The 25,675-nt window shown below is 40.8% G+C and overlaps 2 protein-coding genes across 5 annotated transcripts in view; one reads left to right on the forward strand and one right to left on the reverse strand.

Annotated features, from left to right (window-relative positions):
* The window catches only part of c11.1 (maestro heat like repeat family protein c11.1), a 148,941-nt gene extending 126,962 nt beyond the window's left edge, over positions 1-21,979 (reverse strand). For both annotated transcript variants that reach the window (XM_071686051.1, XM_071686050.1), the window contains exons 1-4: positions 21,655-21,979; positions 7,661-7,815; positions 5,623-5,826; positions 2,073-3,494 (exon numbers count right to left, since the gene is read on the reverse strand). In XM_071686051.1, coding sequence (XP_071542152.1) covers positions 2,073-3,494; positions 5,623-5,826; positions 7,661-7,815; positions 21,655-21,679 — 1,806 coding nt within the window. In that variant the 5' untranslated portion in view covers positions 21,680-21,979. The remainder of the gene's footprint in view (positions 1-2,072; positions 3,495-5,622; positions 5,827-7,660; positions 7,816-21,654) is intronic.
* A 210-nt stretch (positions 21,980-22,189) lies between these two features.
* Positions 22,190-25,675, forward strand: part of LOC139761699 (oxytocin-neurophysin 1-like) — a 62,315-nt gene continuing 58,829 nt past the window's right edge. For 2 of the 3 annotated variants that reach the window (XM_071686053.1, XM_071686056.1), the window contains exons 1-2: positions 22,190-22,340; positions 22,951-23,086. In XM_071686053.1, coding sequence (XP_071542154.1) covers positions 23,035-23,086 — 52 coding nt within the window. In that variant the 5' untranslated portion in view covers positions 22,190-22,340; positions 22,951-23,034. Of the gene's footprint in view, positions 22,341-22,755; positions 22,839-22,950; positions 23,087-25,675 lie in introns of those variants that run through there. The other variant, XM_071686055.1, reaches the window with a different exon arrangement.

Consider the following 25,675-nt stretch of genomic DNA (forward strand, 5'->3'; position numbering starts at 1 on the left):
GGGTGAAGGTAAGAAAAGTGAAAGGGTCATGGCAAGTGGTTTGGTTTAAAGAGAAGAGGTGTCAATAGCCTTGTGTTAGAGAAAATGTACTTGTAGCTGGAATTACAATTGAATATCTTCAGAAAAGGGAAACCAGTGTTGTTGATTGGTTAGTTACAATACTGTCCTCAATATGTGTATTGCTCAAGGAAAGGTGCCTGAGGATTGGCAGAAAGCCTGTTGTGTACTTCTGAATACAGGAAATGGGTCAAAACTGAGAGTTTGAATGGAGAAAAACTGGAGGAAGTAAAGTGTTTTAGATATCTGGGAGTGGATCTGGCAGCGGATGGAACCATGGAAGCGGAAGTGGATCATAGGGTGGGGGAGGGGGCGAAAATTCTGGGAGCCTTGAAGAATGTGTGGAAGTCGAGAACATTATCTCGGAAAGCAAAAATGGGTATGTTTGAAGGAATAGTGGTTCCAACAATGTTGTATGGTTGCGAGGCGTGGGCTATGGATAGAGTTGTGCGCAGGAGGATGGATGTGCTGGAAATGAGATGTTTGAGGACAATGTGTGGTGTGAGGTGGTTTGATCGAGTAAGTAACGTAAGGGTAAGAGAGATGTGTGGAAATAAAAAGAGCGTGGTTGAGAGAGCAGAAGAGTGTGTTTTGAAATGGTTTGGGCACATGGAGAGAATGAGTGAGGAAAGATTGACCAAGAGGATATATGTGTCGGAGGTGGAGGGAACGAGGAGAAGAGGGAGACCAAATTGGAGGTGGAAAGATGGAGTGAAAAAGATTTTGTGTGATCGGGGCCTGAACATGCAGGAGGGTGAAAGGAGGGCAAGGAATAGAGTGAATTGGAGCGATGTGGTATACCGGGGTTGACGTGCTGTCAGTGGATTGAATCAAGGCATGTGAAGCATCTGGGGTAAATCATGGAAAGCTGTGTAGGTATGTATATTTGCGTGTGTGGACGTATGTATATACATGTGTATGGGGGTGGGTTGGGCCATTTCTTTCGTCTGTTTCCTTGCGCTGCCTCGCAAACGCGGGAGACAGCAGGAAAATAAAAAAAAAAAAAAAATCTTGATAAGTGTACATGGTAAATTGTATGGGACAGTGGTGACACAATGGGTGGTGGCACACAAAGAGCATTAGCAGGGAAGGAACAATGCAGCTCTTGGACCATTACAGGAAATTGTGGATCAGGTGTTTGCTTTGAAGAATCTGTGTGGGAAATACTTGGAAAAGAGAAGATATGTAAATAGCATTTTAGTAGAAGTGAAATTTTCATCAAAAGAGTAAGACTTAGGTGTGAGTAGGAGAGGGTGAATGGTTCCAGGTGAAGTTAGGTCTGAGGGAAGGGTGTGTGATGTCACCATGGCTGTTTAACTGGTTTATGGATGGGGTGGTAAGAGAGATGAGTGCAAGGGTCTTGAAAAGAGTAGGCAGGTCTCCAGTCTGTTGGGGACAGGGGGCACTGGTGATTTGCAGTTTGCTGATGACAAGGTACTACTGGCAGATATGAGTGAGAAACAGCAAAGTTGGATGTCGAGTTTAGGAGAGTGTGAAAGAATTAATCTGAGAGGTAATAAGAATAAATCAAAGGTATCAGGACTGAGTTTGAATGGAGGGAATCTTGAGGAAATGGTGAATTTTAGATACCAGGGAGTGGACATGGCAACAGAGAGTACCATGGAAGCGAAAATAAGCTATAAGCTAGGAGAGGGAGTCGAGGTTTTGGGTGTCCTGAGTAGTGTGCAGAAAGAAAAGTGACAGTATGCAAGAGCAAAGATGGGTATGTTTGCGACAGAGTAGTCCTGAGAGTGTTGCACAGATACAACATGGGACACAGATTAAAAAGATACTGGGAGTGTGAACATGAAAAATAATATTCAGTTAAATAAAGAACATTCCTTCCACAAATAAGCTTCCAGGGGAAAGGACAACAACTTTGGAAATGAAATTCTTGGTCCACATACAAATATCAATTATTTTCCTGGAAACATTAAAAAATCACTCTAGTTAAGGATGTCTCTTCTAGGCTAAAGCTGATAATTTTCTACTTACATACAAAACTTGAAACCCACCAGCATTGCAGAAGGTTCAGCATCAACCTTGACTGTAAGATCTTGTAATGTTGCTAATAGCTGAGGAAGGTGTTGGTTCCAAGGCTCCACCACATTGGGGCTGACATGAGGAGCCAGACCCTGGAGGAGTCTGAGAGCTGCCATTCCCACATCTCCATCACTTGGATTAGAACTTAACACCAATAATCGTGAGAGTACGACTGGAGCACTTGGGGGTCCTGGAGGTCCTACAAGCAGTGGTTCCTCTTTATTCAATGATGCATACTTAGTTGCTAAGTGTGCTAGGCAGCCCAAAGTTGTTGGAAGACTTGCTTCATATTCTGTACTACAGACAAAATTGAGCAAATGTGGCCACAGTAAAGGGTGTGCAGCCTCTACAGTGGTGGCCAACAGGTGCAGCACTTGACGACTAACTTCAGCCACAGATTCTCCATCAGGCTCAGCCAATGAAGGTCGTCGACCTTGGGGTGTAGAGACACCAGCAGAATGTTTCACTAAATATGTGATGAAAGGAGCACCTGACTGTGCTGTAAGGTGACTATTATGGCACAATGCAACAATAGCTTGTGTCACACTCTTCACTACTTTGCTATTTGGGTCTGTCAGAATTGCATTCAGTGCAGTCACCAAACTAGATATATTCTCTGAACTAAGGGTTTTGCTATTCACAAGATGTTTCATCACTACCAGAGCTCCAACCCGCTGCATGTGACTGGCATTCTCAAGTCTCTGTAATAAGTGATGCATCACATTTTCAGAATAGTGATTACCAAGGAGTTCATAACAACGCAGCACTTCATAATGATTCTTGACTGTAAATGGCTCTGCATAATTTGGTATGACACACACCTGGCTGAACAAAGCACTTAACAAGTGATCTACATGAAATTTCATACCCTCTGTAAGGTGGTGCTTTAACATTGCATCCATTAACAGAGCTAAAGAGAAAGTCAAGCTATATGGAGAGGAAGTTTTGCGGTAAAGTGATAAGATAGTTGTCATTACTAAGCCTGCTAATTCTTCCAGCTTCTCTCTTGGCAGAAGGTGACTCATGTGACCAAGACAAACTATTGTTTCTTGCCTCACACCTGCATTTGAACTTTTCAGCCACAGGTTCACTAATGACTCAAATATTATAGCACATTCAGTCTTATAGGATTCCACAGAGATATTAGGATCAAGGTCTTTGTTGTCCACAGCATCCAAAATGGCTTCTGAAAACTTGCTTAGCATTAGAGCCAAAGAAATCTTGAGACCATCTTGCTTCACGGATGGTAAACACCCAACAAGGAGTCCAAGTAAGACCTTGAGGTAAGGTACAGTTCCATTGACATTTCCAGCAGCCAAGGCTCCAAGAGTTTCAACAATACTTTGTGATGGTACTGTCCCAGTCTGGATCTGGGCTACCAGGCTCTCCATCACCTATGAAAAAGGAAAATAGTTACCTTTATCAAACATTTGAACATGCCAGTATGTTTTTTAGCAATGATCAATAATTCAACTATTTGTAGTTATGTTACAATACACATTTCTATCAAAGTACACATATCATATGGCTGAAAGGGTTGACCAAGTGTGCTGAAATGGTTTGGACACATGAAAAGGATGGCAAAGACAGAGGAAGCAAGGGAGAGGGAAATACCAAAGAAGATGAAATGACTGAGTAAAGGAGGCTTTGGGATATGAAGATCTGAAAATTCAAGATATTGATGTGTGCACTGGAAGGAAAGAATTGAATCAAGTGTTGTGTACAACAGGCAAAAATGTTGTCAATAGGCTAAACTGGGGCATATGAAGTGGTCAAGGTAAAAGACAGAATAGTCAAGGGAGCCTGGTGATGGATGATATGCTCTGGATTTTGAAACATTATACAGCACAAGACAGCTTAAGAGTAGTAGTGCACTAATGAAGCAATCATTCTTTTATTCCTGTTACTCCCTCAATAAGTCAGGAGAGGCAGCTAGGCACAGAAAAACTGAAGAATCCAAAAAGATAAAATTTAAAAAGGAGGGGCTTGATGGCCCATGTAAAAAAGTAGATGGTGTCTAAATTTTAAAAATCTTTCACAAGTTCTGTATCTAACATTTATAAATCTAGGATACTGTTGCTAATTTTGTAACTCATTTTCTTTCTTTCATCATTCATTATTCACATACCCCCTCAAACAGTTGTTTATACAATAAAATATATAATTTAATGTTACAGGAAGGATACCATTTGATAAAAATTCTCTAAATCCCTCTAACTGTTTCTTTACTGGCAAAAGCAGCAACAATTAATGGAACTGCATAAATCATGTCATTCAACCATAGTTCAGGTATAATCTTTGGTATATACAAAACAGAAGATTTGGCTAGGGAATGGGTTACATTCCATGTTCATTGTATATGCAAGGTCCATGCACTATGAAGAGGAGCATCATTAAAGCACATGAAATCAGGTTAAACTGACAGAGGACAAAGAACATAAAACAATCTAAACATTTAAGAAAATTCTAAATTGAGGATAGTGAAGTGAAAGCTGACATAAAATGACTATATTTTAAAGGCAAAGTGCCAGTTACTAGTTATGGCACTTTACTAAAAATAATGGTGCAACATCTAATACCTTAGGTTCATGGAAAAATGGTTTGAAATGGTAGAATACTAAAAAATATCAAGGGAAGCTGGATTTCACCCAATAAGTACGTATCAAATTCAATTTGTGGATAAAAGTCGTGAAAACAGAAATCACACAGTAACAGAAGTATGATGGTAGTGAATGATAAAGAGCACAACAGTGCATCATACTGAAAAGGAAGGGATGTGGGAAAAGAATGAAAAGTCAAGAATTACTGAGGATATGTAAGGAGAGGGGGGCTGGAAATCCTCCTCTCTCGTTTTTTTTTAATTTTCCAAAAGATGGAACAGAGAACGAGGCTAGGTGAGGATATTCCCTCAGAGGCCCAGTCCTCTGTTCTTAACGCTACCTTGCTAACGCGGGAAATGGCGAATAGTATGAAAGAAAGATGTAAGGTGAATGTGGATACATACATGTGAACACCAAATTCAAAAGTTTCCCTTCATGACAGGCTTTGCAGAAGTGAATCAACATCATGTTATAGGGAAGATTTAAAGAATGAGCTCCTAACCATACTATATGAAGGTACTAAGAATACAGACAATACAGCCAGGTAAAAAATGTGCAGCCAAATAAGAAAGAACCCCTTACATCTACATTTTTTTTTATCTTTTCAAATTTTTGTTTATATGCTCCCTCTGTGTTTCAAGAATAAATTATACCACTGGATGGAACCACCATACAGTATTTTCAAAGACACCTTATTCTAAGTTTTTAGTGCAAATGACTTCCAGCTTCTATGACAATTTGTAAGGTTAACCAGAAAATGCATTCTTTTCAAAATGTTATGCTGCTGTTGAGTTTACAGTACCTACATGCTTCAAAAAGATGATCAACATGAAACCAGTTACAAAATGGCAAACACTACCCTGTTATTACAGTCACCTCTATCGCATATTCAGCGAGACTAAACATTCAAAAAACAACTCACTGCATCACAATGGGTAGGGTTACTGCCAAGTGCCACCATCAGCCCTGAGGCAGCTTCTTGTAGGTCTGGTGCCACTGAAGGTAAGGTTAACAACTTAATTGCTCCTTCTATCCAGGTACTAATTACCTCTGGGTCCTCTATTTTCTTTCCACACTCACGTACTATATTTTCTGCTGTATTGTACAAGATGGACTGTACATGGACCTGTGGAGATGATATACATAAAAATTACTGACAAAATAAAAAGAAAAACAAACACCAACAAACCACTGGTTCCTTTTGAGGTTGTACACAGTAACAGTAAAAGTGATAAAAAAATGTTGAGGTTAGTATGAAGGTGAAAAGAAAATACATGACCAAGAGGCAAAACACAGACAAAAAAAGGCCACATTCGTTCACACAGTCTCTAGCTGTCATGTGTAATGCACCAAAGCCATAGCTCCCTATCCACATCCAGGCCCCACAGACCTTCCCATGGTTTACCCCAGATGTTTCACATGCCCTGGTTCAGTCCACTGATAGCACATCGACCCCGGTATACTACATTGTTCCAATTCACCCTATTCCTTGCACGCCCTCATCCTTCTGTAGGTTCAGGCCACAATCGCTCAAAATCTTTTTCACTCCATCCTTCCACCTCCAATTTGGTCTCCCACTTCTCCTTGTTCCCTCAACCTCTGACACATATATCCTTTTTGTCAATCTTTCCTCATTCATTCTCTTCATATGCCCAAAACATTTCAACACATCCTCTTCTGCTCTCTCAACCACACACTTTTTATTACCACACATCTCTCTTACCCTTTTATTACTTATTCGATGAAACCACCTCACACCACATACTGCCCTCAAGCCTTTCATTTCTAGCACATCCACCCTCCTTCAAACATACCCATCTTTGCTCTCTGAGACAACATTCTCTCTTTCCACAAATTCATTATACCTGACCACAGTTTCTCTCCAGGCATAATTTCACATGAAATACCACATATACTTTTTTTTTTTCCAAAAGAAGGAACAGAGAAGAGGTCCAGGTGAGGATATTCCCTCAAAGGCCCAGTCCTCTGTTCTTAACGCTACCTCGCTATCGCGGGAAATAGCGAATAGCATGAAAAAAAAAAAAAAAACTTTATACATATGTATCATTCAATTAACATTTACATAATAATAGAGGCAGAACTTTATAATTTACTCAAATGAATGAGCAAATAATTTTCAAATCCCTAGAAATATAAGCAGTAACACTACAGTAATTGTTTCTTTTCAGAAAACTATAGTACATATCTTAATTAGTTTTTTCTTTGGGGGATTACATGACTCCTTCATGAACATCTGCAACTGCATAGCATAAAATGATTATCACTGAAGCAATTCAAAAATTAAATATCTTGTACCACAATAACAGAACGTCTGAATGCTAGCATAAAGCCACAAGCTAAAAAAACTCAGAATTTTCAGTCATTTCACAAAAAATTATATTTTCATTTGTTAAAAAAACCCTGAAATATTCTTATTAGTTCTAGTCACAATTCTGCCTTCTGTAATCATGTATTTCTCTTCCTAACTTACTTGATTTGAAAAATATAAATAAGCTTTTCTCCTCATCACTTTTTCATCAGTCATCCTAATTACTTCATGATTAGGATCATGCTCAAATGTCAACATACCAAGCCAATACACATATACATTCTTTGAAGAATTATGGGTAAATGAGGCATAAAAATGTTTTCCAGCTTTTGCACAATAATACTAGTGACATCTTTGGTTATGTGGTAGAATCAAACACCACCTGGGGATTCAAATGAGGATGAGAACCATTAAATTCACACATTAGATTCAAAGTAGTTTAAAGGCTAATATTCTCCTTATGGCAATCTACTAATGTAATGACAAACTCATTTAATAAAATGCCTCTGCTATACATACTCTTTACATTATAGCTATGAGGTAGCTCCATTTCTCTAAAAAGAAAAAAAAAATGAAATAATTGTATGGCTGCTTCTAGAATTACCTAAAATACTGAAAATATATTACATACCTTTGGAGCAGTCTGTGGACTAGAGATGAACTTATGGATTGCTGACAAAACCAATGCTGGATGTTGATGACCCAGTGTTATGAGGGACCCTGCAACTGTTTGTTGCACCCCCTCATTGACATCACCTGCGCATTCCAGGAGACCCCAAACCAGACCTTACAAGGAAAAAGTAAAGGTGAAAACACCAATGAAAACCTGTACACATCTTTCACTTTTCTTTTTCTTTTCTTTTAAACTATTCGCCATTTCCCGCGTTAGCGAGGTAGCGTTAAGAACAGAGGACTGGGCCTTTTTTGGAATATCCTCACCTGGCCTCGTTCTCTGTTCCTTCTTTTGGAAAATTAAAAAAAAACGAGAGGGGAGGATTTCCAGCCCCCCCGCTCCCTCCCCTTTTAGTCGCCTTCTACTACACGCAGGGAATATGTGGGAAGTATTCTTAATCCCCTATTTCACTATAATACTTATAATGAAAATAACGCTGTCCAATTAACATTATTAATCATCTTTTCAAACCTGTTTGCTTTTCCCAACTATGCAGGGTAACACCAGGATCTGACAAAACAAATATCCTTATTCATTCACATCCTTCTTTAGCTGTCATGTACATGGCACCAAAACTAGAGCTCAACATCCACAGCCAAACTTCACTAACCAATTACGTGGTTTCCCTTAACCGCTTCATGTGCTCTAGTTCAGTAGAGAGACAGCATATCATCCCACTATTTGCACATCACTCCAATGTGCTCTCTCCCAATTACACTCCTTAAAATCCTGAGTGTTCAAGCCCAGGCACCTCAGAGTCTCTCATTCTATTCTTCCATCTCCTCAATGTTCCTCTCTCTCTTACTCCCTCCACTTCTGCCATGAGGATCCTCTTTGTCGGTCTTTCTTCACTCATCCTTCCCCTATGTCCAAAACATCTCTGCACATCCAGGTCAGCACGCTATTCTTATCCTGTTATTTCTTGCACACTCAATCCCCTTTGTACTATATTTTGCCTAAAGGCATCATTTCAAACACATCCACCCTCTTCCACTGTTTTGCATTTGAACTCCATACAATATGCTTTGGACAACTTCACCTACAAACATAATGATATTTGGCCAAACAGACAATGACATCTTCCATACACTTCTTAATGCACCTAAGACCTTTACTACCTTTCCTATCCCATGACTAACTTCAGTTCCCATGGTTCCACCTGCAGCTATGTCTACTTCCAGATACCTGAAGCACTTCACATCCTCCAGGTTCTCACCCTTCAAACTCAAACTATTCAACTAATATATTAATAATAATAATAATAATAATAATAATAATATATCCCTGGGGATAGGGGATTAAGAATACTTCCCACGTATTCCCTGCGTGTCGTAGAAGGCGACTAAAAGGGAAGGGAGCGGGGGGCTGGAAATCCTCCCCTCTCGTTTTTTTTTTTTTAATTTTCCAAAAGAAGGAACAGAGAAGAGGGCCAGATGAGGATATTCCCTCAAAGGCCCAGTCCTCTGTTCTTAACGCTACCTCGCTATCGCGGGAAATGGCGAATAGTATGAAAAAAAAAAAAAAAAAAAAAAAAAAAAAATAATAATAATAATAATAATAATTATAATAATAATAATAATAGAGATGTGCGCAGGAGGATGGATGTGCTGGAAATGAGATGTTTGAGGACAATGTGTGGTGTGAGGTGGTTTGATCGAGTAAGTAACGAAAGGGTAAGAGAGATGTGTGGAAATAAAAAGAGCGTGGTTGAGAGAGCAGAAGAGGGTGTTTTGAAATGGTTTGGGCACATGGAGAGAATGAGTGAGGAGAGATTGACCAAGAGGATATATGTGTCGGAGGTGGAGGGAACGAGGAGAAGAGGGAGACCAAATTGGAGGTGGAAAGATGGAGTGAAAAAGATTTTGTGTGATCGGGGCCTGAACATGCAGGAGGGTGAAAGGAGGGCAAGGAATAGAGTGAATTGGAGTCATGTGGTATACAGGGGTTGACGTGCTGTCAGTGGATTGAATCAAGGCATGTGAAGCGTCTGGGGTAAACCATGGAAAGCTGTGTAGGTATGTATATTTGCGTGTGTGGACGTGTGTATGTACATGTGTATGGGGGGGGGGGGGGGTTGGGCCATTTCTTTCGTCTGTTTCCTTGCGCTACCTCGCAAACGCGGGAGACAGCGACAAAGTATAAAAAAAAAAAAAAAAAAAAAAAAAAAAAAAATAATAATAATAATAACAATAATAATCATAATAATCATAATAATAATAATAATAATAATAATAATAATAATAATAATAATAATAATAAAAATAACAGCAAGGATAGAATTCCCAATAATATTATATAGATGCTAGGCATGGGCTACAGATAAGGTTGTGAAGAGGAGGGTGGATGTGTTGGAAATGAAACGTTTGTAGACAATATGCGGTGTGAGGTGGTTTGATCGCGTAAGTATGTAATGTAAGGGCAAGAGAGATATATACAAATAAAAAGAGTGAGGTTGAGAGAACAGAAGAGAGTGAGCTGAAACGGACTAGACATATGAATAAAATGAGGGATGAAAGGCTGACAAAGAGGATACATGTATCAGAAGTGAGGGAAAAAGGAGGCTGGGGACATGAAATTGGAGACGGAAGGGTGGTGTGAAAAAGATTTTGAGCAATTGGGGCTTAAAGGTGCAGGGTGGGGGTGTGAAAAGAGTGCTTGGGATAGAGTGAAATGGAACGATGTGGTATACAGGGGTCAACAAGCTGTCAGTACACTGAACTAGGGCATGTGAAGTGTTCAGGGTAAAACTAAGGAAAGTTCTGTGGGGTCCGATTGTGGATCGGGGGCTTTGGTTTTGGTGTATTAAACATGACAGTCCTTCAAAATACTCACTTCATCATTACTTGTTATCACCTCCCCTTTTGCCCCCTTCACCCATGATCCCATTTCTTCTCTTGTTTTTTGCAAATTATTTATCTCCTAAAATTTACTGATACTTGCTCACCACAACTTTAGTTGACCTCTTTTTAACCCATGCAAATTCCTCTTGACCTTCAGCTGCTTTGTCTTATACATCCCCAAATCATTTGCACTCCTTCCCTGTAAGTACCACTCAAACACCTCTCTTGCCTCTTTCACGAGCAACTTTACTTCTTCATCCCACCACTCACAACCCTTTCTAATCTGCCCACCTCCCACTTTTCACATGCATCTCTTGCACGTGCCAGCACTGCTTCCTTCAATACTTCCAATTCTTCAACTACTCTCCTTGTTTCATTTACTCTCCCTTTTGCCATTCTGCAACCAAACTCTCATGGTATTTCTTCACACAAGTCTCTTTCCCAAGCTCACTTACTCTCACACCTCTCTTCTTACTGACACTGATTCCTCTTTTCCAAAAACCTCTACAAATCTTCACCCCAACCTCCACAAGATAGAGATCAGACGTATCACCAACTGCCCATCTCAGCACATTTACATCCAAAAGTCTCTCTTTTATATGCCTATCAACTTATATGTAATCAAATAATGCTCACTGACCATTTCTACATTTCTACTCACATTTGTATACTTGTGCATGTCCCTCTTTTTAAACCAAGTGTTCCCAACTGACAGTCCTTTTTCTACACACAACTCCACAACTTATTCAACATCTCTATCCATAACACTGAATGACCCAGCTCGCCAATTATACCCTCAACTGCTACATTACCTACCTTCATATTTAAATCATCTACCACTAATCTCCTGTCTATTTCATTAAAACTGTTGACACACACACTCAGCTGCTCTCAAAGCACTTGCCTCTCATGATATTTCTTCTCAAGGCTAAGTGCTTAAGTACTAATAAGAACCCATCTCTCGCCATCCATATCACTCTACAATTCAAATCATTGCACTCTATCACACACCCATGACTCCTGCTTTAGGGGTAGTGCTACTCCTTCCTTAGCTCTTATCCTCTCACCAACCCATTAATATTTCCAACCATTCTTCTTCCCCATTACCCTTGAACTTTGTTTCACTCAGGGCTAGAACATCCAAGTGCATTTCCTCAGCCATACTACCCATCTCTCCTATTTTCTCATCTCCGTTACATCTATACACATGTAGACATCCCAGCCTGGGCCTTTCAGGAGGATGAAAACTCCCTGCTTGACTCCAGTTCCTTCTTGTAGAAACTGAAAATACGGGGGGGGGGGGGGGGGGGGGGGGGGGGGGGGTCCCCAGCACCCTGTTCCTGCCCCCTTTAGTTGCCTCCTATGACACAAAGGGAATACAGAGGTATAATTCCTTCTCCCCTACCCCTGTCACTACCTTGCTAATGTGGGAAATGGCAATCAAGTATAATAAGTATGAATATATATATATATATATCAGTATTATCATTATACGTAATCGGTTTCCCGTTTCAATGAGGTAGCACCAGGAAACAGATGAAGAATGGCCCATGTACTAATATACATATATATATATATATTTTTTCTTTTAAACTATTCGCCATTTCCCGCGTTAGCGAGGTAGCGTTAAGAACAGAGGACTGGGCCTTTTTTGAATATCCTCACCTGGCCCCCTCTGTTCCTTCTTTTGGAAAAAAAAAAAAAAGAAAAAAATACTTAGAAAACCTATGGATTTGTATGTAGCATCTATGGATCTGGAGAAGGCATATGATAGAGTGGATAGAGATGCTCTGTGGAAGGTATTAAGAATATATGGTGTGGGTGGCAAGTTGTTAGAAGCAGTGAAAAGTTTTTATAGAGGATGTAAGGCATGTGTACGTGTAGGAAGACAGGAAAGTGATTGGTTCTCAGTGAATGTAGGCTTGCGGCAGGGGTGTGTGATGTCTCCATGGTTGTTTAATTTGTTTATGGATGGGGTTGTTAGGGAGGTGAATGCAAGAGTTTTGGAAAGAGGGGCAAGTATGAAGTCTGTTGTGGATGAGAGAGCTTGGGAAGTGAGTCGTTGTTGTTCGCTGATGATACAGCGCTGGTGGCTGATTCATGTGAGAAACTGCAGAAGCTGGTGACTGAGTTTGTTGAAGTGTGTGAAAGAAGAAAGTTAAGAGAAAATGTGAATAAGAGCAAGGTTATTAGGTACAGTAGGGTTGAGGGTCAAGTCAATTGGGAGGTAAGTTTGAATGGAGAAAAACTGGAGGAAGTAAAGTGTTTTAGATATCTGGGAGTGGATCTGGAAGCGGATGGAACCATGGAAGCGGAAGTGAAGCATAGGGTGGGGGAGAGGGCGAAAATCCTGGGAGCCTTGAAGAATGTGTGGAAGTCGAGAACATTATCTCGGAAAGCAAAAATGGGTATGTTTGAAGGAATAGTGGTTCCAACAATGTTGTATGGTTGCGAGGCGTGGGCTATGGATAGAGTTGTGCGCAGGAGGGTGGATGTGCTGGAAATGAGATGTTTGAGGACAATGTGTGGTATGAGGTGGTTTGATCGAGTAAGTAATGTAAGGGTAAGAGAGATGTGTGGAAATAAAAAGAGCGTGGTTGAGAGAGCAGAAGAGGGTGTTTTGAAATGGTTTGGGCACATGAAGAGAATGAGTGAGGAAAGATTGACCAAGAGGATATATGTGTCGGAGGTGGAGGGAACAAGGAGAAGGGGGAGACCAAATTGGCGGTGGAAAGATGGAGTGAAAAAGATTTTGAGTGATCGGGGCCTGAACATGCAGGAGGGTGAAAGGCGGGCAAGGAATAGAGTGAATTGGATCGATGTGGTATACCGGGTTGATGTGCTGTCAGTGGATTGAATCAGGGCATGTGAAGCGTCTGGGGTAAACCATGAAAAGCTGTGTGGGGCCTGGATGTGGAAAGGGAGCTGTGGTTTCGGGCATTATTGCATGACAGCTAGAGACTGAGTGTGAACGAATGAGGCCTTTGTTGTCTTTTCCTAGCACTACCCCGCACACATGAGGGGGGAGGGGGATGGTATTCCGTGTGTGGTGAGGTGGCGATGGGAATGAATAAAGGCAGACAGTGTGAATTGTGTGCAAGGGTATATATGTATGTGTCTGTGTGTGTATATATATATGTGTACATTGTGATGTATAGGTATGTATATTTGCGTGTGTGGACGTGTGTGTATATACATGTGTATGGGGGTGGGTTAGGCCATTTCTTTCGTCTGTTTCCTTGCGCTATCTCGCAAACGCGGGAGACAGCGACAAAGCAAATAAATAAATAAATAAAATATATATACATAGATGCCCATACAAGCACATATATATATATATATATATATATATATATATATATATATATATATATATATATATATATATATATATATATATATGGTTTACCCCAGACGCTTCACATGCCCTGTTTTAATCCACTGACAGCACGTCAACCCCAGTATACCACATCGATCCAATTCACTCTATTCCTTGCCCTCCTTTCACCCTCCTGCATGTTCAGGCCCCAATCACACAAAATCTTTTTCACTCCATCTTTCCATCTCCAATTTGGTCTCCCACTTCTCCTCGTTCCCTCTACCTCCGACACATATATCCTCTTGGTCAATCTTTCCTCATTCATTCTCTCAATGTGCCCAAACCATTTCAAAACACCCTCTTCTGCTCTCTCAACCACGCTCTTTTTATTTCCACACATCTCTCTTACCCTTACGTTACTTACTCGATCAAACCACCTCACACCATACATTGTCCTCAAACATCTCATTTCCAGCACATCCATCCTCCTGCGCACAACTCTATCCATAGCCCACGCCTCGCAACCATACAACATTGTTGGAACCACTATTCCTTCAAACATACCCATTTTTGCTTTCCGAGATAATGTTCTCAACTTCCACACATTCTTCAAGGCTCCTAGGATTTTCGCCCCCTCCCCCACCCTATGATCCACTTCCGCTTCCATGGTTCCATCCGCTGCCAGATCCACTCCCAGATATCTAAAACACTTTACTTCCTCCAGTTTTTCTCCATTCAAACTTACCTCCCAATTGACTTGACCCTCAACCCTACTGTACCTAATAACCTTGCTCTTATTCACATTTACTCTTAACTTTCTTCTTTCACACACTTTACCAAACTCAATCACCAGCTTCTGCAGTTTCTCACATGAATCAGCCACCAGTGCTGTATCATCAGTGAACAAAAACTGACCCACTTCCCAAGCTCTCTCATCCACAACAGACTTCATACTTGACCCTCTTTCCAAAACTCTTGCATTCACCTCCCTAACAACCCCATCCATAAACAAATTAAACAACCATGGAGACATCACACACCCCTGCCGCAAACCTACATTCACTGAGAACCAATCACTTTCCTCTCTTCCTACACGTACACATGCCTTACATCCTCGATAAAAACTTTTCACTGCTTCTAACAACTTGCCTCCCACACCATATATTCTTAATACCTTCCACAGAGCATCTCTATCCACTCTATCATATGCCTTCTCCAGATCCATAAATGCTACATACAAATCCATTTGCTTTTCTAAGTATTTCTCACATACATTCTTCAAAGCAAACACCTGATCCACACATCCTCTACCACTTCTGAAACCACACTGCTCTTCCCCAATCTGATTATCTGTACATGCCTTCACCCTCTCAATCAATACCCTCCCATATAATTTACCAGGAATACTCAACAAAACTTATACCTCTGTAATTTGAGCACTCACTCTTATCCCCTTTGCCTTTGTACAATGGCAATATGCACGCATTCCGCCAATCCTCAGGCACCTCACCATGAGTCATACATACATTAAATAACCTTACCAACCAGTCAATAACACAGTCACCCCCTTTTTTAATAAATTCCACTGCAATACCATCCAAACCTGCTGCCTTCCCGGCTTTCATCTTCCGCAAAGCTTTTACTACCTCTTCTCTGTTTACCAAATCATTTTCCCTAACCCTCTCACTTTGCACACCACCTAGACCAAAACACCCTACATCTGCCCCTCTATCATCAAACACATTCAACAAACCTTCAAAATACTCACTCCATCTCCTTCTCACATCACCACTACTTGTTATCACCTCCCCATTTGCGCCCTTCACTGAAGTTCCCATTTGCTCCCTTGTCTTACGCACTTTATTTACCTCCTTCCAGAGCATCTTTTTATTCTCTCTAAAATTTAATGATACTCTCTCACCCCAACTCTCATTTGCCCTCTTTTTCACCTCTTGCACCTTTCTATTGACCTCCTGTCTCTTTCTTTTATACATCTCCCACTCAATTGCATTTTTTCCCTGCAAAAATCGTCCAAATGCCTCTCTCTTCTCTTTCACTAATAATCTTACTTCTTCATCCCACCACTCACTACCCTTTCTAATCAACCCACCTCCCACTCTTTTCATGCCACAAGCATCTTTTGCGCAATCCATCACTGATTCCCTAAATACATCCCATTCCTCCCCCACTCCCCTTACTTCCATTGTTCTCACCTTTTTCCATTCTGTACTCAGTCTCTCCTGGTACTTCCTCACACAAGTCTCCTTCCCAAGCTCACTTACTCTCACCACCCTCTTCACCCCAACATTCACAGGAGTTGTGGGAGTATGTGATAGAATGTAAGAAAGTAAATTCTTGATTAATATGGGTAAAACTGAAAGCTGATGGAGAGAGATGGGTGATTATTGGTGCATATGCACCTGGGCATGAGAAGAAAGATCATGAGAGGCAAGTGTTTTGGGAGCAGCTGAATGAGTGTGTTAGTGGTTTTGATGCAAGAGACCGGGTTATAGTGATGGGTGATTTGAATGCAAAGGTGAGTAATGTGGCAGTTGAGGGAATAATTGGTATACATGTGGTGTTCAGTGTTGTAAATGGAAATGGTGAAGAGCTTGTAGATTTATGTGCTGAAAAAGGACTGGTGATTGGGAATACCTGGTTTAAAAAGAGAGATATACATAAGTATATGTATGTAAGTAGGAGAGATGGCCAGAGAGCATTATTGGATTACGTGTTAATATTTTTTTTTTTTTTTTCATACGATTCGCCATTTCCCGCATTTGCGAGGTAGCATTAAGAACAGAGGACTGGGCCTTAGAGGGAAAATCCTCACCTGGCCCCCTTCTCTGTTCCTTCTTTTGGAAAATTAAAAAAAAACGAGAGGGGAGGATTTCCAGCCACCCGCTCCCTCCCCTTTTAGTCGCCTTCTACGACACGCAGGGAATACGTGGGAAGTATTCTTTCTCCCCTATATATATATATATATATATATATATATATATATATATATATATATATATATAAATATATATATATATATATATATATATTTTTTTTTTTTTTTTTCATACTATTTGCCATTTCCCGCGTTAGCAAGGTAGCGTTAAGAACATAGAACTGGGCCTTAGAGGGAATATCCTCACCTGACCCCCTTCTCTGTTCCTTCTTTTGGAAAATTAAAAAAAACAAGAAAGGGGAGGATTTCCAGCCATCCGCTCCCTCCCCTTTTAGTCGCCTTCCACGACACGCAGGGAATACGTGGGAAGTATTCTTTCTCCCCTATCCCCAGGGATAATATATATATATATATATATATATATATATATATATATATATATATATATATTTTTTTTTTCATACTATTCACCATTTCCTGCATTTGCGAGGTAGCGTTAAGAACAGAGGACTGGGCCTTAGAGGGAAAATCCTCACCTGGCCCCCTTCTCTGTTCCTTCTTTTGGAAAATTAAAAAAAAACCAGAGGGGAGGATTTCCAGCCACCCACTCCCTCCCCTTTTAGTCGCCTTCTACGACACGCAGGGAATACGTGGGAAGTATTCTTTCTCCCCTATCCCCAGGGATATATATATATATATATATATATATATATATATATATATATATATACATATATCAACATGTACATACATATAAAGCTCCTCCCTATCCACATCCAGACCCCACAGACCTTTCCAAGGTTTACCCCAGACGTTTGACATGCCCTGGTTCAGCTCAGTGACAGCACATTGACCCCAGTATACCACATCATTCCAATTCACTCTACTCCTTGCATGCCTCTCACCCTCCTTTATGTTCAGGCCCCGATCGCTCAAAATCTTTCTCACTCCATCCTTCCACCTCCAATTTGGTCTCCTGCTTCTCCTTGTTCCCTCCACCTCTGACACATTTATTTATCCTCTTTGTTATCCTTTCCTCACTCATTCCCTCCATATTTCCAAACCATTTCACCACACCCTCTTCTGCTCTTTCAACCACACTTTTTATTTCCACACATCTCTCTTACCCTTTCATTACCTACTTTACTAAACCACCTCACACCACATATTGTCCTCAAACATTCAATTTCCAACACATCCACCCTTCTCTGTACAACCCTATCTATAGCCTATGCCTTGCAACCTTATAACATTGTTGGAACTATTTACCCTTCAAACATAACCATTTTTGCTCTCAGGATAATGCTCTCTCCTTCCACACATTCATCATTGCTCCCACGACCTTCACCCCCTTCCTCACCCTATGACTTGCTTCCGCTTCCATGGTACCATCTGCTGCTAAGTCCACTTCCAGATATCTAAAACACTTCACTTCCTCCAATTTTTCTCCACTCAAACTTACATCCCAATCAACCTGTCCTTCAACCCTACTCACTCTTATTCACATTTACTCAACTCTCTCCTTTCACACACTTCTCTAAACTTAGTCATCAACTTCTGCAGTTTCTCTCTCAAATCAGCCACCAGAGCTGTATCATTGGCAAACAACAACACTCACTTACCAGGCTCTCTCATCCACAACAGACTGCATACTTGCTTCTCTCTCCAAAACTCTTGCATTTACCTCCCTAACAACCCATCCATAAACAAATTAAACAACCATGGGAACATCACACACACCTGCTGCAGACCAACCTTCACTGGGAACCAATTACTCTCCTCTCTTCCTACTCGTACACATGCCTTACATCCTTGGTAAAAACTTTTCACTGCTTCTAGCAGCTAACTTCCCACACCATATACTCTTAAGACCTTCTGCAAAGTATCTCCATCAACCCTATCATATGCCTTCTCCAGGTCCATAAATGTTACATACAAATCCATCAGTTTTTCTAAGTATTTTTCACACACATTCTTCAAAGCAAACATCTGATCCACACATCCTCTACCACTTCTGGAACCACACTGCTCTTCCCCAATCTGATGCTCTGTACATGCCTTCACCTCAATCAACACCCTCCCAAATAATATCCCAGGAATACTCAACAGACTGATGCCTCTGTAGTCTGAACACTCGCCTTTATCCGCTTTGCCTTTGTTCAATGGCACTATGCACACATTCCACCAATCCTCAGGTACTTCACCATATCCATACATACACTAAATATCCTTATCAACCAATCAACAACACAGTCATCCCCTTTCTTAATAAATTCAACAGCAATATCATCTAAACCTGCCGCCTTGTCAGATTTCATCTTCTACACACCTTTTGCTACCTCTTCTCTCTTAACCAAACCGTTCTCCATGACCCTCTCACTTTGCACACCACTCAGACAAAAACACCCTAAATCTGCCACTCTGTCATCAACACATTTAACAAACCAACAAAATACTCAATCTATGTCCTCACTTCATCACTACCTGTTATTACTTCCCCCCCTTGCCCCTTTCACCAATGTTCCCATTTGTTCTCTTATCTTACGCGCGTTATTCACCTCCTTCCAAAACTTACATATATTTTATTATACTTAATCGCTGTTTCCAGCTTCAGCGAGGTAGCCTCAAGAAACAGACAAAGAATGGCCTATCCACTCATATACACATATATATACATAAACACCCATACATGCACATGTACGTACATATTCATATTAACATATACACATATATATACACATACACAGACATACACATTCATACACATGAACACATTCATACTTCCTTGCCTTCATTCATTCCTGGCACCACCCCACCCTACAGGAAACAACATTTCTACCCACTGCTTCAGCGAGGCAGCATCAGGAGAACAGACAAAAAAGGTCACACTCATTCACCTCAGTCTCTAGCTGTCATATGTAATGCACTGAAACCACAGCTACCTTTCCACATCCAGGCCTTAAAGACCTTTCCATGGTTTACCCCAGAAGTTTCACATGCTTTGGGTCAATCCACTGACAGCATGTTGACCCCAGTATACGCCATCGATCCAATTCACTCTATTCCTTGCACGCCTCTCACCCACCTGTATGTTCGGGCTAAAAATCTTTTTCACTCCATCCTTCTACCTCCAATTTGGTCTCCTGCTTCTCCTTGTTCCCTCCAACTCTAACATATATATATCCTATGTGTCATCCTTTCCCCACTCATTCTCTCCATATTTCCAAACCATTTCAACACACCTCTTCTGCTCTCTCAACACACTCTTTTTACCTCCACACATCTCTCTTACCCTTTCATTACCTAATCGATCAAACCACCTCACATCACATACTGCCCTCAAACATTTCATTTCCAACACATCCACCCTCCTCTGTACAAACCTATCTACAGCCCATGCCTCGTAACGATATAACATTGTTGGAACTACTATTCCTTCAAACATTCCCATTTTTACATCCCTTCACTTCCTCCAATTTTTCTCCAAACTTACATCCCAATCAGCTTGTCTTTCAACTCTACTGAGCCTAATAACCTTGCTCTTATTCACATTTATTCTCAACTTTCTCTTTTCACACACTTTTCCAAACTCAGTCACCAACTTTTGCAGTTTCTCACAAGACTCAGCCACTTGGGCTGTATCACTGGCAAACAACAACATGTTCATCCAGTCCATACTTCTGAATGTTCCAGTCCAAATGTCCTAAAGCCTCCATCACTCTATCCTTCAACTTCCTTCTTGGTCTCGTGCTAACCCTGCCATTATAGCAAAATCTTCCCTCAGGAACTCCCCCTTGATCCCTCTCCCTCTGCTACATGGATCCCCTTTGTCAGTTTTTTGCTCATTCACTCAATAAACTCAAACTATTTCATGCATCCAGGTCAGCTCTCTTAATCACAGTGCACTCACCAAAAATTTCTCTAACACTGTTATACCTTACACAAGCAACCAATGTCACATTGCACATGGTCTCCAGGCATTTCATCTCCAAAATCTTCACCTTTCTCTTAAGTTCCATGCCAAAGACTCACAATCATAAAGCACTGTCTAATGTACCTTCAAACACACTTATTTTGCCCTGACAGATTAGATCTTTTTTCAATACCCTTAATAAACTAAGAACTTAACCCCCTCTTCTACCCATTGGCTCAATTAAGCCCATATCCTTCCATCCTTCCACCTAAGGCATTCCAAATTTCCCTTTACATTTGAACTATAAACATCCAGCTTGGTTCATATGCTACCCTTAATGCTGTACTTTTATACATATCTAATCTCTTCTTTCTCATCTCCCACTTAATAATGTTAATAATAATAATTCATTGGCCATCAAAACATATACTGAACAAACAGCTGTCACACAAAGATTCCTAGCGGCAAGATAAGGTTAAGTGATATTCTAATAGTTTCTGTTGCTCTCGTTTTTACAAATGTAACACCTACTTTTATTTCGAATTACTCCACATATCTCCTAATGTAAATAACTCTACAGAGTTACCATCGCCATACTTAGAAACGTTCACTAAAATGTCATGTCCAAATTCAAGCACCACAAGTTTCATTGCATTCCCTAAATACTATAGTTGCACTGAAGACCAACATCACTTAATATCCAAAGGTAATATCGATGCGGAGCTAAATTAGACTTTTACCAGAAGCATACATAACGTAACACAAATCATATACAACGCAACATAATACAAATCCGAAATCCCGACTTTCTTTTTAATAGAAACTTATCAGCTTATATCTTTGCTTTAGTAAGACACATCCTGTAACTGTGGCACCTGCCCAATGAAGCAGCAGCTATTGCATCATGCCTTATTAAAGAGCATCCTCTGTCACCATATTACAGTAAAACTACCATGACAAGATATTTAGCATACTTCGACTTACCCTTTTCTTTGTCCTTGCCCTGCATGTCTGTGGGACTTGTAACGACTGACAAACACTAAATACAGCAGGTCAGCTGAGGTTCTAAGGTGTCTCTCGAGCCCCAGGTGACGATGAGGTCCTGGCTGTCACGATGCGGGGCGCGGTTGGCGACGAACAGCAACCCTCAACACGACCACTAAAATTAACCTTTAATGGCCACTCTCCACTCCATTAACACTTGTCCTGGTCAACACAAGAAGGGAATAGTCAATTAATCGTAATGACTAGTCATAATAGTAAACCTTTACGTGGCGCAGTTCGCACCAGTGTTTACAATCTGGGGATGTTCCGAATCCTTTCGCGAGCTTGACTGACCGATGGTTTCGTTCGCATAATTTGCGTTGAATGAATCTATTCATTCATTAGATGCCTTCCATACATTTACTTCTCAATACTGGTATAATGAATTAGTATGAACTCACTAATCCTATACATCAAGCAAGCCACATAGGGAATGGCCAACAAAGCCTTGTCAAAGGAATCGGAAATAACGCTCAATATGCGGGAGAGTAAAGGTCTATTCGCCAGATCACGAGACAAGCTTTATCAAAATCAAACTTAAGATGATGTGTCTGTCTTGCAATGACAATGAAATATAGGAGAAACAGAGGCAGCAAGTCACACTAGACGGCTCATCATTTATAAAGGTTTGTGGAACTTTAGAATTATGGGTAACCACTATTTTATACAATTACACTTAAGTGGGAAGCGCCATGAGGAAAAGTTGTACACATTTTTACATATACATGAAGTAACACTGCACTGTCACATAAAACACCATCTTATATGAAGGTAAGAAACTCATGGTAATTCTTTGCGGTACTAAATACATATACCCCATTTCTTTATACCCAAAAGCCTTTCCCTCACTCAGTGAAGTAACTTTAAAAATGGACGATCCATTTGCTCACATCGTCTTTGGCCATAATATACAAATTGCCCAAACCAAAATCAATTATGCATAACTATGCCCTTCACCGTTGTTCCATGATTTATTGTGACACTTTCATATCCACCGGTTCAGCCAATTTGTAATAGGGTAAATTAGTTGGTGGGGGTTGGTAGGCTTGAGGCATGGTGCAGGTTGGCGACTGTAGCGACACAGCCATTACGCGCGGTTGAAATTTTCCCCGTTATCTACGCAGGTATGTGGCTGAGTTGTGGAACAAGGTTGTATCTGGTGCATAGAAAGTCATAGATTGTTATGATGATATGGAGAATTCCCAGTAGTTAGGATACTGTGTTTTTTTTTGACAGGAATCATCTTTGGCGGCTGGGCGTCGTCTGAGGGACGCACGATACCCTGGGTTGTACAACAGGTATGGATGGACAAGTTACATTATGTCACGTACGGCTGCATTGAGGGCACCCCAAGGGAGAAGAAATGTCTCAGGTGAGTTCTACCATGTTTTGTGGAATGACAGAAAATTCCAAGTTTGTAACTAACCTGCGCGGGTATTGGCGCCAAGCTGGACGACTATGCAACGTCATGTCACCGTTCCGTCCACCGTCCCTTGTATTCACCGACCATCGTGACTCCGTCCATTTCTTGCTCAGCCTCCCAATAGGCATGGCTCTTCGTCAATATGGGCTTAGGAAACTTCTATTAATTGCACTTCTCTTAAATGAAGAGAAGTTTAACCCTGAAAAAAAAAAGCGGTTATGGATACATAAAGCCTATATTATGTCCAAACCATTTCAGCACACCATGGTTGGCTATTACAGACTTACGGTAACTGTCACGCATCAGTCAGATAATATAATTTCTCACGATCAACCAGCTCCACACCGCATTACTATGTTCCTTAGCACATCTATATTTTTTTCCTTATATCCATTCAAAGCCTATTACTCTCACCCAGGCAACACTGTCGGGATTACTGTATCTCTTAGACATTTTCATCCTTGCCTGTACTGCCCCTTCCTTCTGCACGTCTCGTACCGCACCGATGTCCAATAACCCCTTCTTCCAGTCTGTGGCTCACTTCAGCTCTTATGACTCCAACCCCTGCCATTTCCACTTACTGGAACCTATGGCAGTGAACTTCCCGTAGGTCCTTAGGTTTTAAGATTAAAGTTAAGTATTCAACTTTCTTCTTTTACACTCTTAGACGCTGTCATAACCTCCAGAGTCCACCACCAGAAGCATATTAACTGAAAATAGTAACTTAAGGTCTTCCCGTGCCGTAAGCCCCTACCCCTCCTCGTGCGCACAATGGACTTGCCCAAGACAGCGTAGCTAGAGGGATAGTCCGGGCCTCTCAGTTACAATATTCCCTTGCTAAATATCACTGTTCCATTTATACATAATTTGATGTGATATATATATATATATATATATATATATATATATATATATATATATATATATTATTTTTTTTTTCAAACTATTCGCCATTTCCCGCATTAGCGAGGTAGCTTTAAGAACAGAGGACTGGACCTTTGATAGAATATCCTCACCTGGCCCCCTTCTCTGTCCCTTTTGGAAAATTAAAAAAAAAAAAAGAGGATTGCCAGCCCCCCGCTCCCTCCCCTTACTCGCCTTCTACGACACGCAGGGAATACCTGGGAAGTATTCTTTCTCCCCTATATATATATATATATATATATATATATATATATATATATATATATATATACAGCGCTGGTGGCTGATTCATGTGAGAAACTGCAGAAGCTGGTGACTGAGTTTGGTAAAGTGTGTGAAAGAAGAAAGTTAAGAGTAAATGTGAATAAGAGCAAGGTTATTAGGTACAGTAGGGTTGAGGGTCAAGTCAATTGGGAGGTGAGTTTGAATGGAGAAAAACTGGAGGAAGTGAAGTGTTTTAGATATCTGGGAGTGGATCTGGCAGCGGATGGAACCATGGAAGCGGAAGTGGATCATAGGGTGGGGGAGGGTGCGAAAATTCTGGGAGCCTTGAAGAATGTGTGGAAGTCGAGAACATTATCTCGGAAAGCAAAAATGGGTATGTTTGAAGGAATAGTGGTTCCAACAATGTTGTATGGTTGCGAGGCGTGGGCTATGGATAGAGTTGTGCGCAGGAGGATGGATGTGCTGGAAGTGAGATGTTTGAGGACAATGTGTGGTGTGAGGTGGTTTGATCGAGTAAGTAACGTAAGGGTAAGAGAGATGTGTGGAAATAAAAAGAGCGTGGTTGAGAGAGCAGAAGAGGGTGTTTTGAAATGGTTTGGGCACATGGAGAGAATGAGTGAGGAATGATTGACCAAGAGGATATATGTGTCGGAGGTGGAGGGAACGAGGAGAAGAGGGAGACCAAATTGGAGGTGGAAAGATGGAATGAAAAAGATTTTGTGTGATGGGGGCCTGAACATGCAGGAGGGTGAAAGGAGGGCAAGGAATAGAGTGAATTGGAGCGATGTGGTATACCGGGGTTGACGTGCTGTCAGTAGATTGAATCAGGGCATGTGAAGCGTCTGGGGTAAACCATGGAAAGCTGTGTAGGTATGTATATTTGCGTGTGTGGACGTATGTATATACATGTGTATGGGGGTAGGTTGGGCCATTTCTTCCGTCTGTTTCCTTGCGCTACCTCGCAAACGCGGGAGACAGCGACAAAGCAAAAAAAAAAAAATATATATATATATATATATATATATATGAATATATATATATATATATATATATATATATATATATATATATATATATATATATATATATGTATATATGTATTATATATATATTATATATATTTTTTTCATACTAATGAGATGTGAATAAGAGATGTGGTAATAAAAAGAGTGTGGTCGAGAGAGCAGAAGAGGGTGCATTGAAATGGTTTGATCACATGGAGAGAATGAATGAGGAAAGATTCACAAAGAGGATACATGTGTCAGAGGTGGAGGGAACGAGAAGTGGGAGACCAAATTGGAGTTAGAAGGCCGGAGTGAAAAAGATTTTGAGCGATCGGGGCCTGAACATGCAGGAGGGTGAAAGACGTGCAAGGAATAGAGTGAACTG

This window comes from Panulirus ornatus, chromosome 41 (assembly GCF_036320965.1).
Source record: "Panulirus ornatus isolate Po-2019 chromosome 41, ASM3632096v1, whole genome shotgun sequence".
NCBI lineage: Eukaryota > Metazoa > Arthropoda > Malacostraca > Decapoda > Palinuridae > Panulirus > Panulirus ornatus.